At 44.8% G+C, this 14,286-nt stretch overlaps 1 protein-coding gene across 2 annotated transcripts in view; it reads right to left on the reverse strand.

Moving 5' to 3' along the window:
• Positions 1-14,286, reverse strand: part of EIF3A (eukaryotic translation initiation factor 3 subunit A) — a 771,171-nt gene that overhangs the window by 43,457 nt on the left and 713,428 nt on the right. For both annotated transcript variants that reach the window (XM_086922925.1, XM_086922923.1), the window contains one exon: positions 4,334-4,473. In XM_086922925.1, coding sequence (XP_086779051.1) covers positions 4,334-4,473 — 140 coding nt within the window. The remainder of the gene's footprint in view (positions 1-4,333; positions 4,474-14,286) is intronic.

Consider the following 14,286-nt stretch of genomic DNA (forward strand, 5'->3'; position numbering starts at 1 on the left):
GCCCTCTACGACTTAGGACCCGAATGCCTCAACACGCGCCTGTCCTTTTACACCCCCACTCGCCAACTACGATCGTCCAATCAAGCCATCGCCGCAATTCCACGCATCCATAAATCCACCATGGGGGGAAGATCATTCTCCTACTTAGCGGCCAAATCCTGGAACTCTCTCCCCTCCCATCTCCGCCTCACACAGAACCACCTCTCCTTCAGAAAACAACTAAAAACTTGGATCTTTGACAAATAATATACCTCCTTCCCTCAAGCGCCTTGAGACCCTCTGGGTGAGTAGTGCGCTATACAAATGTTTAACTTGAAGTTGGGCATGAGGGACAATGAATAAGCAGGAGGCCATCATGCATATAAGCTGCATGAGCACTCGAGCTGGCAAGGAGTGTTGTGGGTGAAATCTTTGAATTAGAGTCTGCATGTTGGCTATCCTGGCTGGATTTGGATATGCTTTTGCCACTGATATATTTATTGTTGCTCCCAGATATTGTTGTATGTGGGAGGGCTGCAGATGTGATTTTGTGTAATTTATGGAAAACCCCAGACTGTGCAGCAGCTGAATTGTTTGGGATGTGTGGTTTGCATACTGTGCGTGAGTGTGCGTATGAGTTGGCTTTTATGAGCCAATCGTCCAGGTAGGGGAACACATGGATGAGTTGCCTTCTTAGGTGTGCTGCTACTACTGCTAGGCATTTTGTGAAAACCCTTGGTGCAGTAGTTACCCCGAAGGGGAGAACTTTGAATTGATAGTGTTGACCTACTATCGGGAACCTGAGGTATTTCCTGTGAGGTGTATGTATAGGTATGTGAAAGTATGCATCCTTGAGGTCTAATGTAGCGAGGAAGTCGCCTTGTTGGAGTAACGGGAGTACTTGTTGAAGAGTGATCATATGGAAATGCTCTGAGTGTATGTTTTGGTTCAGAGGTCTAAGGTCCAAAATTGGTCTGAGGGACCCGTCCTTTTTGGGAATAAGGAAGTATAGGGAGTATAATTCCTGTCCCTTGGTGTTGAAAAGGGACTGGCTCTATGGCTCCCTTTTCAAGCATGGATGTTACCTCTTGTTGTAACAGCGTGACGTGTTCCTTGGACATAGGACGGTGTTTGGGTGGTATGTTGGGTGGAGTAGAAGTGAGTTCCAGGCAATAACCATACTGGATAATTTGTCTCACCCACCTGTCTGTGGTAATTGTGTTCTAGACTGGTAGGAATTGTGTTAGTCTGCTCCGACCGGTGTTGAGTGGTCTGGAGGGAGTGTGAGCAAGTCACTGTTTGGTGGCGGTGAAGGCTCTGGTGTTGTTGTCACCACGTCCTCTGCCCTTGTTAATATTGCCTCTATAACCTCCTCTGTTGGAGCCTTTATTAAAGGTGCTCTGGGTATTACTTTTGAATGTAGAGGAAGTTTGTGATGTGTTGCCTCTACATGAGCCTCGAAAGGAGGGGCGACGAAAGGAACTTCTGGATTGTTGGAACTGAAGTGCGCCCATTGATTTAGCAGTATCAGTATCCTTTTTCATCTTCTCCAAGATGGTATCTACTGCAGGGCCAAACAGAAAGTCTTGGTTAGCTGCTCTTCATTTTTAAATCCGGAAATGCATAGCCACACATGCTGGCGTAATAATACGCTAGTGTTAATAGACCTAGCTGCTGTGTCAGCTGCGTCAAGTGCACATTTAATGGAAGCATTTGTTACATATTTGCATTCCTGAATTAGGTCGTTAGCTTTAGATTTGAATGGTTCTGGGAGGTGTTGTAGTAAACCTTCCAGCTGGTCATAATGTGCTCTATCGTATCGTGCTAATAGAGCCTGTGTGTTTGCAGTTCTCCAAGTATTTGCTGCTTGGGATGCCACTCTTTTGCCTGAGTCTTCTAGTATCTTTGATTCTTTGTCAGGAGGGGGAGCATCTCCTGTTGTCTGTGAATTAGCTCGCTTTCGAGCATTTGCTACCACTGAGTCTAAAGGCAACTATGATTTAATATAAGAACGGTCTGTAGGGGCTGCCGTACACTTTTTCTTATTTCTGGGATTGAGGACACGCGCTCTGGCTGGATCTTTAAATATTTTTTGAAAGTTCACTTGAACACCGGGTTATGGCTGGATCTTTAAATATGTCTGGGTGTGTTTGAGTACCCCTTTTAACATAGGAAGTGTACATACTTTTTTTCTGAAGTAGGAAAAGTGTTGAATAGGAAATCCTCTTCTATTGGGTCAGTGTGCATGTCTACATTATGATATTTAGCTGCCCTAAAGATTGCCCTAAAGATTGGTTAAAGACAATGGTGTCGTCAGTAGGCGATGGCTTTGTAGGATATGTAGAGGTGTCAGGGATGGGTTGTGGGCGTATGTATCATAAGGATCATTGTGGTCATCCCATGTGTTATCCTGTAAATCCTGATCCTCAGGGTCTACAAAGTTATCTTGAGGATCGTCCCCTTTGTTTTCTGTCTCATCATAATGTGAAGGAGAGTAAGGTACATAAGGCATGTTAGGAAAGGAAGGAGGAGGAGTGTAAGGTCTTGAGGGAGATGTTGCAAAGTCTTTCTTCTTTGGAGGAACAGTAAAAAAAGTGTCAGTGTCGAAAGGTCTCTTCTTCCTGTGGTAAACTGTCACCCGTGCTGTTTTAGGGTCTATATACAGTTTAGGTTGTTCTGCCTCCACTGGATCAGGGTGGAAGAGTTCTTCCTCAACTGTCCGTGGTTTTGGCGCCAATGACTTTGGCTTAGTCACTTGTTTATGAGTCTTTGGCTCGAGGGCCTTCGGCTGTGGAGCTTCTTTTGGCTCGACTGCTGTTTTCGGGTCGGTGACCTTTTTAGGGTCAGCGACTCCTTTTTGTTTGACGTGCTTTGTGTTTACCGTCTTTTTTTGTTCGACAACCTTTTTTCGGATCGACAGTGCTTTTTGGCTCGATAACCTTTTTCGGATCGACCAGTGTTTTTGGTTTGATACCTTTCTTCGGGTCGACTGGTGTTTTCGGTTCGATAACCTTTTTCAGATCGACCGTTTTTTCCGTCGACTCAGCTGCCTTCTTCGGGTCACCAGGAATTTTAGTGTGACCTGTTTTCGGGAGGTCGACACTTTTTTGGCTCAACTGCCTTTTTCGGGTCGACTATTCTCTTGGGATCGATGACCTTTTTTGTTTCGATGATATTCTTCGTCTCGACAACCTTTTTCTGTTCGGCGGCCTTTTTGGGAAGAGTGTAGGTCGTTCCCGGGGTCTCAGAAGGCTTGGGTTTGGTCTTCGGAGCAGAGCTGGAAGACAGGTCCTCTTAAGGAGTTTGTCGATCTCGGCTAAGGCCTTTGGGCGATGCTTCGACCGGAGCCTTGTCTTGAGATGGAAGAGGGGTAGGGGGAGTGGTACTTACGGTTTGCCCCGGTGTGAGCAGGTCATCGGAGTCAGACTGGTCTTCCACGGTGACAATTTCTAGGTCGGAGTCCGCCGCTTCTGGGAGGTCATGTTAGTCTTCGAAAATGTTCTCCGATTCCGGTGCCTGCCGCTGCATCTTCTGACTAGCGGCCCTTCGGTTCCGGATAGTCTTCTTCGACCAGAACTGAGCACAAGCTGGACAGTTTTCCTCGTCGTGCTCCAGAGAGAGGCACTTGTTGCATACTGTATGTGTATCAGTATGTGGGAACTTGGAGTGACATTGTGGGAACCTTTTAAATGGGGTCCTTTCCATCGGCAGCAGGCCCACATGGTGTCGAAAAGGCCCAACGGCCCACGCCGACGACCGGATTGAGATGGAAAGTTATCGAGTGAAGGTTTACCGAACGAGAACAATACCGTCGAGGTAGAAGGCCTTTTGGCCTTAGAAAGTTGAAAAGTTTCGGTTCCGAAGTTGGAGTTGAGGAATAGCATCTGAACCCAATTGCAGAAAAAAACAATCTGAAGATGGAGAAGATGAGCATGCGCACTGTAGTCCAGGGGAGGAGTCACCTATCTTGTGATACTTCGAAGACTCTTCCAGGACAACAAAGTGCAAACATCCAGACCCAACACTAGGCAGCGATATATGCTAAGATATGAATTCAGCAGCCCACATGCCTCGAACATAGGAATTCAGACTATGCTTTATTTTGGATAGCAATACTGTTTATCTAAACCAAAGCCATGGCTACTGCATCATATCTTTACTTTATTGGCATAGATATTAGGCATCCCACAGAATTGCATGGAATATGCATGTCTCCTGGAACTTTAGTACAAATATGTCAAGCGTGTTGAGAGTACAACCTCCAAACAAAAGCTTACATAAAATCTATAATGGATTCATTTATCCTAGTGCCCGATGACTACTAGCTTTGATTGAAGGCTTAAAGTTATCCTACCTTCCTCAGGATCCTTTCTAACAGGTGGCAGACGTCGCTCAAGATCTTCTTTGCGATCCTTCAAGTCATCACGACGAGGTGCCTCTCGCCAAGCAGATGGTGTGTCTTCAGCTCCTCCACGCCTCCAAACAGTATCCTCTCTATTAAAACAAATATATAACACTGGTTAAAATTTCGTTTTTCATTATTAAGTGCCCATTTAACTTTCCATGCCCATAGCAGGTAAAAGAACAAGTTACTTACCTTCAGTAATCCTCTTTCTGATGAATACTCTAACTAGACCCGGAAATTGTTTTAGCAATTCCCTTCCACCCCAAGAGATGGTGTTGTGTGGCTCACTAGGGCAGTCCCACGACATCGGGGACACACTGGAAAACACCACCCGTGAGCCTTGAAGTTTGTTCTTTTCTGACATTTATCGGAACCATCTCATGGTAAACCTTGTAATGAATCAGATCCCACAATGTGCAGAGCTCTAATTGGAACCTTTTTAGATGTAGAAAAAAGTTTATTCCACAGAGCAGGGAGGTGGGAGGGTTGGTGATGGATAGGTTACTTACCATGTAAGTATCTGTTCATAGCTTGTGGGGTGGAAGATTCACATGCTCTACATACTCCTGCCATCTAGTGTTAGACATCTAGGGTAGCAACTTGTTTTTGTTCACAGAAGTCTATTCAAGTCACAAGGTATCCTAGGACTCCTCCCAAACACATGGGCACTGACTCCATCGATAGATTTTTTACCATATAGCAGGTGAAAGTAGAAATGGAATGATTAGTAGCAAGAATAATACGAGCATGCAAATGGTGTATTAAGTAATACGAAATGGTTTCTTATCTCGAATATCTTTGCAGCTGTCGTATAGTTCCTAGAAATCTATATAGGATCTGTGCGTTTAGACAACAAATTAAGGGATCGTTGTCCAGACCGATTCCAGACACCCCCAGATGATATGTTAGTCTGTAGACCAACTAGCTCAAAGTGCCACTATAAACGCCACAACCTTACCAAGGAGCAAATAGTTTCTGGCAACTATCTAACGTGACAACCCTGAGCCCTCAGGGAAACAGTACTTTTTGCTCACTTGGTCTCAGAGAAATATACAGAATGGTGAGGACGTATTCAATAAGCATTTATTGACCCAGCGTCATTCTAGTATAAAATACGTGTGCTGCAACAACCATTAGACATGAACAGCTGCATACGGCCATAAGCACCAACAGAGTAAAGTAATGGTAGAATTCTAACATGGTACTAAAACAATGAATATATGCAGGCATATAGATAAATGGCAATATTCATGAGTACTCCTAAAATGCAAACCCTAACTAGATGTACCTAAATGTACCTAGCATGTGTGACAGTGTATAGTCAAGATTCCCCCAAGGAAAGAACCAACCCCATTGCCTGATGGGAAAGAATGAAGGACCCCCATCTTGGTCTCGAAATGGACACCCCGCGAGGGATGTCAGACCACTGCGTGCTGGAGTGTCTTCAGCGTAGCATGTGACCATGGAAGCTTGTTCTTCTCATGTTTGCCCAGCGAAGATGTGAGACTTAAATACCCAAAAGGTACCCTCGGGGTTTCTGCCTAAATGTGTCATGGTACTGTGGGCTTGTCGGCCAAGGAGGACGGTGTCTTTAATACAGAGTTATTATGCAGAAGATGGTAATCCTGCTGTGATACTAAGAATCCTCATGCATAATAAATGAGGCTAGTATTCGAAGAAAACCACACAACATTTATTGGCACCCAACTAGGTAAAAGTTCTGCACTAGAGCCGTTATGTAGAGCAAAGTAGGACACATACAGGTAAAAGGTCGTGCAACTACCTAGGCCTATTTTGGGCTCATAACACCAACTCCTCATCTGACTGGAAGTCAAAATTAACTAGTGCTAAAATATGCCTATTTAAAATCATAAAAGCCCTTGAAAAATATAAATATAAAAACATCTAAAAATATGGTATGTGTTAAAAACTATGTAAAGTTAAACAAAAGGTCCCTAAGTCCTCTAAATAGTCAACATACTGTTAGCCTAACTGAGCACGCCAAAAGGCATAGTGCTCAGTGAGAACGAGAAAAATAAAAACAAACATATGCTGTTAAATTCCAATTTGAGGAGTTTTGGAAAAAAGGCCGAATTGTTCCCATCACTCGGAGAGCCAAATGTTTGTGTGTCCTGTGTGGAAGACACAACATCACTGCGGCTTGCTTTCGCAGAAGAGGGTCCCTGTAACACCTCTTGGATAAGATCAATAGAGCAAAGGTGACCATCTCCAGTTCCCACGGTCGTTGCTGAGGAATTACTTGAAGAATGTGAGACTGTAAGAGCCGGTGTCCATTCTGAAAAGAGCTGAAGCCTCCCTTGGGGGCTCTAAGAATGCCAACATCAACATTGGAATACGCTGATGACACTGCAATACGTGAGCCTTTAATGGGTCCAGTAGTACATCCACGTCCAGTGTTGCAACCAATGGAAGTGTTAGACATATGTCCAACACCCATTCGTATCCACAGAATAGGCAGCAGAGCAGAGGCAGGTCGCAGTCAAACCAGACTGATCTGAACAATAGGAACCAATGCTCCATTAGCTCCCTAAGCAGAGGAGTGTCCAGATGGGATGCCATGCATTCACGGCATGGTTGCACAAGGAGAACTTTTTCCATCTCTTTAGAAACTGGAACATCCATTGCGTTGCAGGAAAGTTAAAACCAGGATACCCACTACAAGTAGTAGGACCAGCGGAAGCCCTTCAAAATCGCTTCTTAATACGGAGTGTTTAAGTGCTGGAATAACTCTGAAGATCGTCTGAAAGGTACTTAATAGTCCAGAACCTATTCTCTTAAATAGGTGTACTATCCCACTCGTATCAGACATGTTAAAGATATGATGCACCATTTCAGAGAAATGGAGCGGGAAGTTTGTTCGTACTAATACCTGTATTTCAGCCGAAGACCTTGCAACCTGGAGATCAAAAGTCTTTGTAAAAATATGGCTTTCAGTCTGCTCAGTAATCAAACCGTATAAGGGAAACATTCAATGAAGGCCACAGCGGCGCTTCCCTGACTGTGTGTGGGTGGAAACAATACTTGCATACAACAAGTAACCCTGTAACTTACTGTGACAAGATATACAATGCCTGGAAGCATCCCACAACAACCTTGATCATTCAGCATCAAATAACTCCAATTCGAGAGCAGTTTGAACACTGGCTGAATCACAGCAGCTGGTGATCCTTTTAAGTGACAGGACAAGTTTGCAACTGAAGCATTACAAGCTCAGCGAAGCATAATATCTTGACAAATTAAAGGCCCACTTAAAGAATTCTCACAGTCTAAAAACACTGAGAAAGACTTTAATGTCTCCATTCCTGCATCTCAACGTGGAAGGTAGGTAATTCCCAAGATTCATGAATGTATTCCTTACCCAACGCTTCATACCTGCTAACTTGGTGATACTGTAGACAATAATGAAACAGAAATGTCATGACTGGCAGTGGGATATTACCATGGATAAACCATTCCGTGGCGGATGACAGCCATGGTGAAAGACAATTGGTCCAATTTTTCATTGTGCAGCATTGTATACTTTGCATCTCTCCGTGCCATTGTTGTCTGTCTTTCTGTTCGATTATATGCAGAAAACAGACGTATTGTTGATATACCGGCAAAGCACGTGGCCAGAGTGCAATGAGTGTAGCGTCCAGCTTAATAATAAAATGGGCTGCAGTTGCCCATGCTGAAGAACAGACAAATCCTGTTCTATTATATCTATTGCAGAAGACACAATGTTGCCCAGTGAATAAATCTTGGATGTCAGTGTAGTCATACCATTGTCGACTACAGCCAAAGCCTTTTCTAGATTAGTCCGGTCAATCACACACAATCTCTGCAGCTTCCTGTTGGGAGATTTTCCATACTTCATTATAAATAGCATATTAGAAGGGTTCCTGACGTGGTTTCTGGGGACCTAAAATAAAATCCCTAAGATTCATGTTGTCTGAAAGTTAGGACAAGTGTTTCACCTGGGACAGTGTTGAGGTTTTTAGCCACTCGGGGCATAACTTCCCAACACTGTAAGATGTCACCACCCCTGTGTGTTCTTATACATAATGCTGATCAGACCTATGGATACTAAACCCTTTGGTGGTACCCTTGAATCTTGACTGACACCTATTTGTGTCGATAGGCCAAACCAACTATCCCTTCCAATTGGGGTCTGATGAATTGTATGAACCATCATGTATAATGTCATCAAGTGTACCCTCACAATGTTGTGTACAGTTGTGCCACCCCTCAAAGTGTGTAAGTGAGGGAATCAGAGGTGTGTTCAAGTCCTTAATCTTGGCTAGTCCAAGACAAGAAGTGTGTTGCATGATGTTGAGTAAAGTAATTTGCTGTGGTATGAGGCATGCTCTAAATAAGGCCTCAGTTCGCTGAACGTGCCAATCTTTACTCCCCCAGACAGATTTTGTCTATAGTGCCCCTCCAAAAGTCGAAACCCTGTTAAGATAGCTGGGAAATAAAGGAAGTAGAATATATCTGTTTCGTATTAGTGAGCATATTATTCTTTGCTGGTGTAGGTGCAAACTTATAAAAATAGGTTGGACGTGAGATGTTAAACCCTGAAAAATAAGCAAACTTCTGTGCAAACGTTTGTGAACTACCGTTTGGTGATGTCGGGCAATGCTTCCATTGGTGAAAGCTGAAAACATTACGTGGAATATTTGTTTTGTACAAGAAATTATGACCATAGAGTTGGTAATAATACATACAATTTGTTAGTGGAAAAAGCAGCAGATTTTTCTAAATCAGACCACATAGAATTTAGTTTCAAAATCCCAATCATCAGAGAAAGTACTGCTGGATATGATATCATTCAAAGAAATTTTAAACAAAGATGGTATTTTCAAAACTTCAGTGGGACCAAATACATCATATGAAACCCTATCCCAAACTATTCCTTCAGGAACAGGAACGGCTGCAATGTTCACAAAGGACAGGTCTCTTTGTTCACGATGAGATGATGTATGTGGTTTTAGGACCAAGTTCACACATGGGACTACTATTCAGTATTGGAAACAGTGTGGTTTCATCAGATCAATCTCTTGCTGGCAAGAGGCAGAAGAAGTACTGCTCCTACAACAGCCAGGACAGGTACAGGCGTTCTGCAAGATGGCCCAAATTCTTTTTTGTCCACAATCTTTTCTCTGACCAGGTCTCAGACCTTTGGGGCCCAGGCAGGTCTTGCAGGAAACCCAGTGGCAGTGCATTTTATTTGGACTTTGCTTTGTAATGCCGGAATTAATGGAATTCCTGTAAAACAGTTGAACAATCATTGATGTCAAAGGCATTTTCAACCGCCACCGTGCTGTCACAATCAAGGTCGCATATCCACATTCTAGTCCTAAACAGGACCTCATATGGAGTACGATCTCCAAGGGAACGTCTTGGCATGTTAAGTGCCCTCTGGACCAAACTGCCACCCAAACCAAATACCCTTGCTATTAAGATTTGCTTTAAGTCTTGGTTTTTCTTCTCCACAATCAACTTTCCTTCTGGATGACATGGAAAGGAGTACCGCAAAACCACACCCAAACTTCCTATAGCTTCTTTGTAAGCCCGAGAGCTAAACGCAGAGCCAAGGTCAGAATGTAATATACCAATTGCTAATGTCCCTATGAAGACTCACAAATCCTTTATAACAGTTCGAGTGTCAGCCAAGCACTGAGGCCAAATCCATAGGAATCTAGAGCATGAATCCACTGTGAACAAGTTATACGTGTAAGCCCCGACAGACTGTAAGGGTGTAAGACTGTAAGAGTGGTCCAAATAGCTCCATGCGAGAGGTCTGTCTAATATCAGTAACAGTGTCTGTGGTGGGCATGCTAAGGATCGAATTCTTTATCTGTTATCAGGCATTTGTTATGTTATCAGGCATTTTTATAGCGCTCGGCTACTCTAAAAGAGTGTCCCGGCGCTTTTCACAGGCAACTTACAGTGTAAGATCAACATAACAGGTAAAAACAGACCCCGAAAGAAAAGGAAAAAGAAAACCGTCTAAGCAGAGAGATTAAAAAGCCACGTCTTCAAATTCTTCCTAAATTGAAGCAGGTTGGGGGTGCTACGCAGTGCCAATGGAAGCGAATTCCACAACTGGGAGGCCTTGAGGCTGAAAGAGCGCCCCCCCGTGCGTGCCTTCCTCACGCGTGGAACCACGGCAGTAAAAAGGGATTCTGAACGCAGTGAGCGAGCCGGGCGATAGAAAACTAATCTTTTTTTCAGATATCCAGCACCTGAGCCAAAAAGAGCCTTGTGCATCAGGGTCATAGATTTGAAGACAATCCGCTTCCGATTCTGGCAGATGTCGCACTTAAGGATGAAGCCTTTGGTCTATTTGGTAAGACCCGGCCACCAAGAACATGGTTTCAATAATGAAACTGTTGCAATAATACCAGAGTACGCTGAACCTAGACTCTTGTGTGTAGCTAGTATGATCTGCGATCCATGTTTGGCATTACTCTATCTTCCACTCTTGGAATTTGAACATACAGAATATTTTGTGCATCAAACTTATAGCAGTACTTGAGTGGAAAACCTTTTGGCAAGGCTGAGCTGTTATTACGGGTCGCGTTGACAGCTACCATTATCTGTCTGTCTATTCTCGTGCTAGAACAAGTGATTGCAGCATCATCAGCATTTTGCACTATCGCCTTGGCGGCTTCATCAACCAATGAATTCCCTTCAACGTGCAAGCCAACACGAGGACCTAACGTATGAATCACGTAAGCCTGTGGCAAGCCTTTTATCGGCTCTGTCACTTGTTCCCAAAGCCACTGGTGCTTTATTGTGTAACCTTTTGAATCACTAACCCCATTTTGCCCACAACAGTGAAGGTATTCATTTTAAGATTGAGCACAGTAAAATGAATCACAAACAGTGATTGTGGGGAATCCTCGATCCATATTTTTTAGTGCCAGTATTAGGGCTTCAAGTTCTGCCAGCTGTGCAATCTGCTAGAGACTGCGTCTTTGTATTCCTAGGTCGGAACTTGCTGTCCCGCATGTGTCCTTTTACAATCAAACATGCTGCGCTGTATTGCTGTTTACTTCTCCTACAGCAGGTTGAGCAGATCAGTTTAAATTACATAATTATATTGATCTAGAGGGATTATTTCATTTGAAAGAGAATATTCTTGCCAGTACTGCAGGTACGCTTGTGTTTTCAATGTAGAGTCAAACTTGTAGTCGTCATCTGTTGCAGTGAGAGAATTAGCCCACTGTATCCATCTTGGATGCAGTGCTTTTGCATTCGGAACGATTGCTTTTGTAACAGCCTCTACAGTTGGTACTGGAGTCACGACAATTATTCGTTTCCCCACAGCTAGTGCTCTTTCCCTCACTAAAGCAGTCTGTAGTGCTGTCAGAATTTTCTCTGGATGCAAAACGCATTTCAGTGTTTGTGTGCAAATGTGATTTGTAAGCAATTGGCACTCTTTCGCCTTTATAGAAGGTTAGGTACATGTATCGTGATTGACCCGTGATTACACAGATCACCAAGTTCTTGGTGTTTACACGTGTAAGTGTTTAGGAGCTATCATATCAGCTTGTATGGAACAGCGAAAGTCTGTGTTCCTGTGTCCAAATGTCAAACTGAAAAATCAGGTCTAATAAAGTCGTAGAAAGGTTTAGCTTTTTCCGGGTAATTCAAAATGTACGCTCTGCCAAAATCTAGGAATCCTAAAACGGATTGTAAGTTTTTAAGAGTCTGCAGAGGTTGGAGCAGGCAATATTTTTCTAAAAAATTAGCTGCTAGGCTTTTTCCTTCTTATATCCCAAAAATAGGACATTGAGGGGGGTCACTTTAGATTTTTTAACCACATGGGTGCTCGTGACGAGCTGAGCTCACCATGAGGCGCAGCGGAGCTGCACTCATGACGAGCTGAGCTCGTCACGGCCGTTGGAACGTTCGCACGCTGGGCTAATTTCCCTGCTGTGCTGAACCTTCTAAAACGGGTGTGGCCGTGACGAGCTCAACTCGTCATGAATGCAGCTCCGCTGCGACTCATGATGAGCTGAGCTTGTCACCAGCACGGCGGCGTCGCGCGTGGCCCCCATACCCCCCGCACAGCGGGGGAAAACACACCACAGCGAAGGGGTTAAAGTTACATTTGTAGCCCTCAGAGGCGAATCCCAGAATTATGTTGTTCACTCTGATCAAATGATCCAATAATTCATCGTCTATCAGATAAAGATAGTCTACATAGGACAATGCCTCCTCATCAAAATTTTAAAGTAACTGATACTTGCTGAGAACAACCTGAGACTATTCTTATAACTTTGGGGCAGTCACAAAATTAGCGTTGAGAGCCCAGGGCCAAAAATGCTGTCAAATCTGCTTTCAGGTGCTATACTTAGGCAAAGAACTCATTTGAGATATCTAGTTTTTGTATTTTGTCCTTAGCAAAACCAAAAGGGATGATGGAGGGAGTGTTGAACAATGCAAGCACTCACCCCTAGTCAACTGATCTGGGTTTAATCCATCATTCTTTAGGTCACTCCGCCACCCCAGTTCAGACAAGGCCACATGCAAATCAGTCTGACGATGTGCCTCGTGGGAACAGTCCAGCCCAGCCCAAATTGTATTTTGTCCATGCAATGTTATTAATTAGTGCGGCAATGTGCATTCTGTACTGCCAATGTTTTCGTGTAAGTGTTCAAATGCCTGTAGTCTAAAACTAGACGGTATGAGTTGCCTCGTGTGAGAAAGTGCCATCTTTCTTGCATTTGCATGTCCCCACTTTTTGCTGAATTGCTGATGTGCTTTGACTGAGTGTGCCCTGGGCTCCTGCAAATCAGGTAGCCAGGGCCTGTGCTCCTTCCCTAAAACTGTATTTAAGCTGAAACCCAATTGGCATCTCTGGCCACCTGTCAGCCCCTGGTAAATGGTACCCTAGGTACCCAGGGCATTTTCACCAGAGAAGACCCCCAAGTGCTGCAGCACTTAGGGCCTGCACCCTGACACCCATACACTGCCTTGCAGACTGAGTGGCCTGGTGCAGAACTAACCAAAGTCTCGACATGGCACACATCCCTGTGTACCATGCCCACACACCCATCGCCTTGGCATACCTTAGTCATCCCTCTAGCTGGGTGCCCTATGCCAGTGGTGTGGGCACAGGTGCATGAGCCCTGTACCCCTACAGTACCCAGGGCCATTCCTGTGCACTGTAAGTGCAGGGATGCCATTAAGAGTATATGGTGCTGGGAGGGTGTCATTACGAACTCCACAGCACCATAATGGCTACACTGAAGACTGACAAGTTGGTACCAAACTTCTCAGCACATTAAACCCGCACTGATGCCAGTGAGGGATTTAATGTAAAATGCATGATAGAGGGCATCTTAGAGATGCCCCCTGAACCTAACCAACTCCCAGTGTCCTGACTGCGTGGCTACCGAGGCTGCCACCACCAGACATGTTTCTGGACCCCTGGGTCGAGAGCCTGCTGCTCCCGGGGGCCTGAAACAATGCACATCCTGGGACGAGGTGCAAAGCCTCCTCCCCCAGGATGGGCAGGGGAAGCTTCAAAGGCATGCCGACTTTGTGAGCTTCTCCAGGCCACTTGCTGTACCCAGCAACTGGCCCCCACCGGTTCTGACCCCCACTCTGGAGGGAAGAACGGCGGGAAAACTTTAGTGAGGAAAGGGGGTGTGCCATCCTATGCCAACTCCACCCCTCAGGTGGGAGAGGCGAGGTGAAGCACGACTCCGGGCTGCGGCCATCTTGAATATGGGGAGCCCTGCCCAATCAGAGCTATGCTCCTGCCCCCCTCCCACAGGAGAGGAGCAGGCTAGGGGGTGTACTCCCCCAGGACACTACCTGTAACGCTCCTAAATGTAGTATTTAGGGGCACCCTGAACCTTCCTTCCTCAGATCCAGATTGCAAG

Source organism: Lissotriton vulgaris, chromosome 5 (assembly GCF_964263255.1).
Source record: "Lissotriton vulgaris chromosome 5, aLisVul1.2, whole genome shotgun sequence".
NCBI classification, from domain to species: domain Eukaryota; kingdom Metazoa; phylum Chordata; class Amphibia; order Caudata; family Salamandridae; genus Lissotriton; species Lissotriton vulgaris.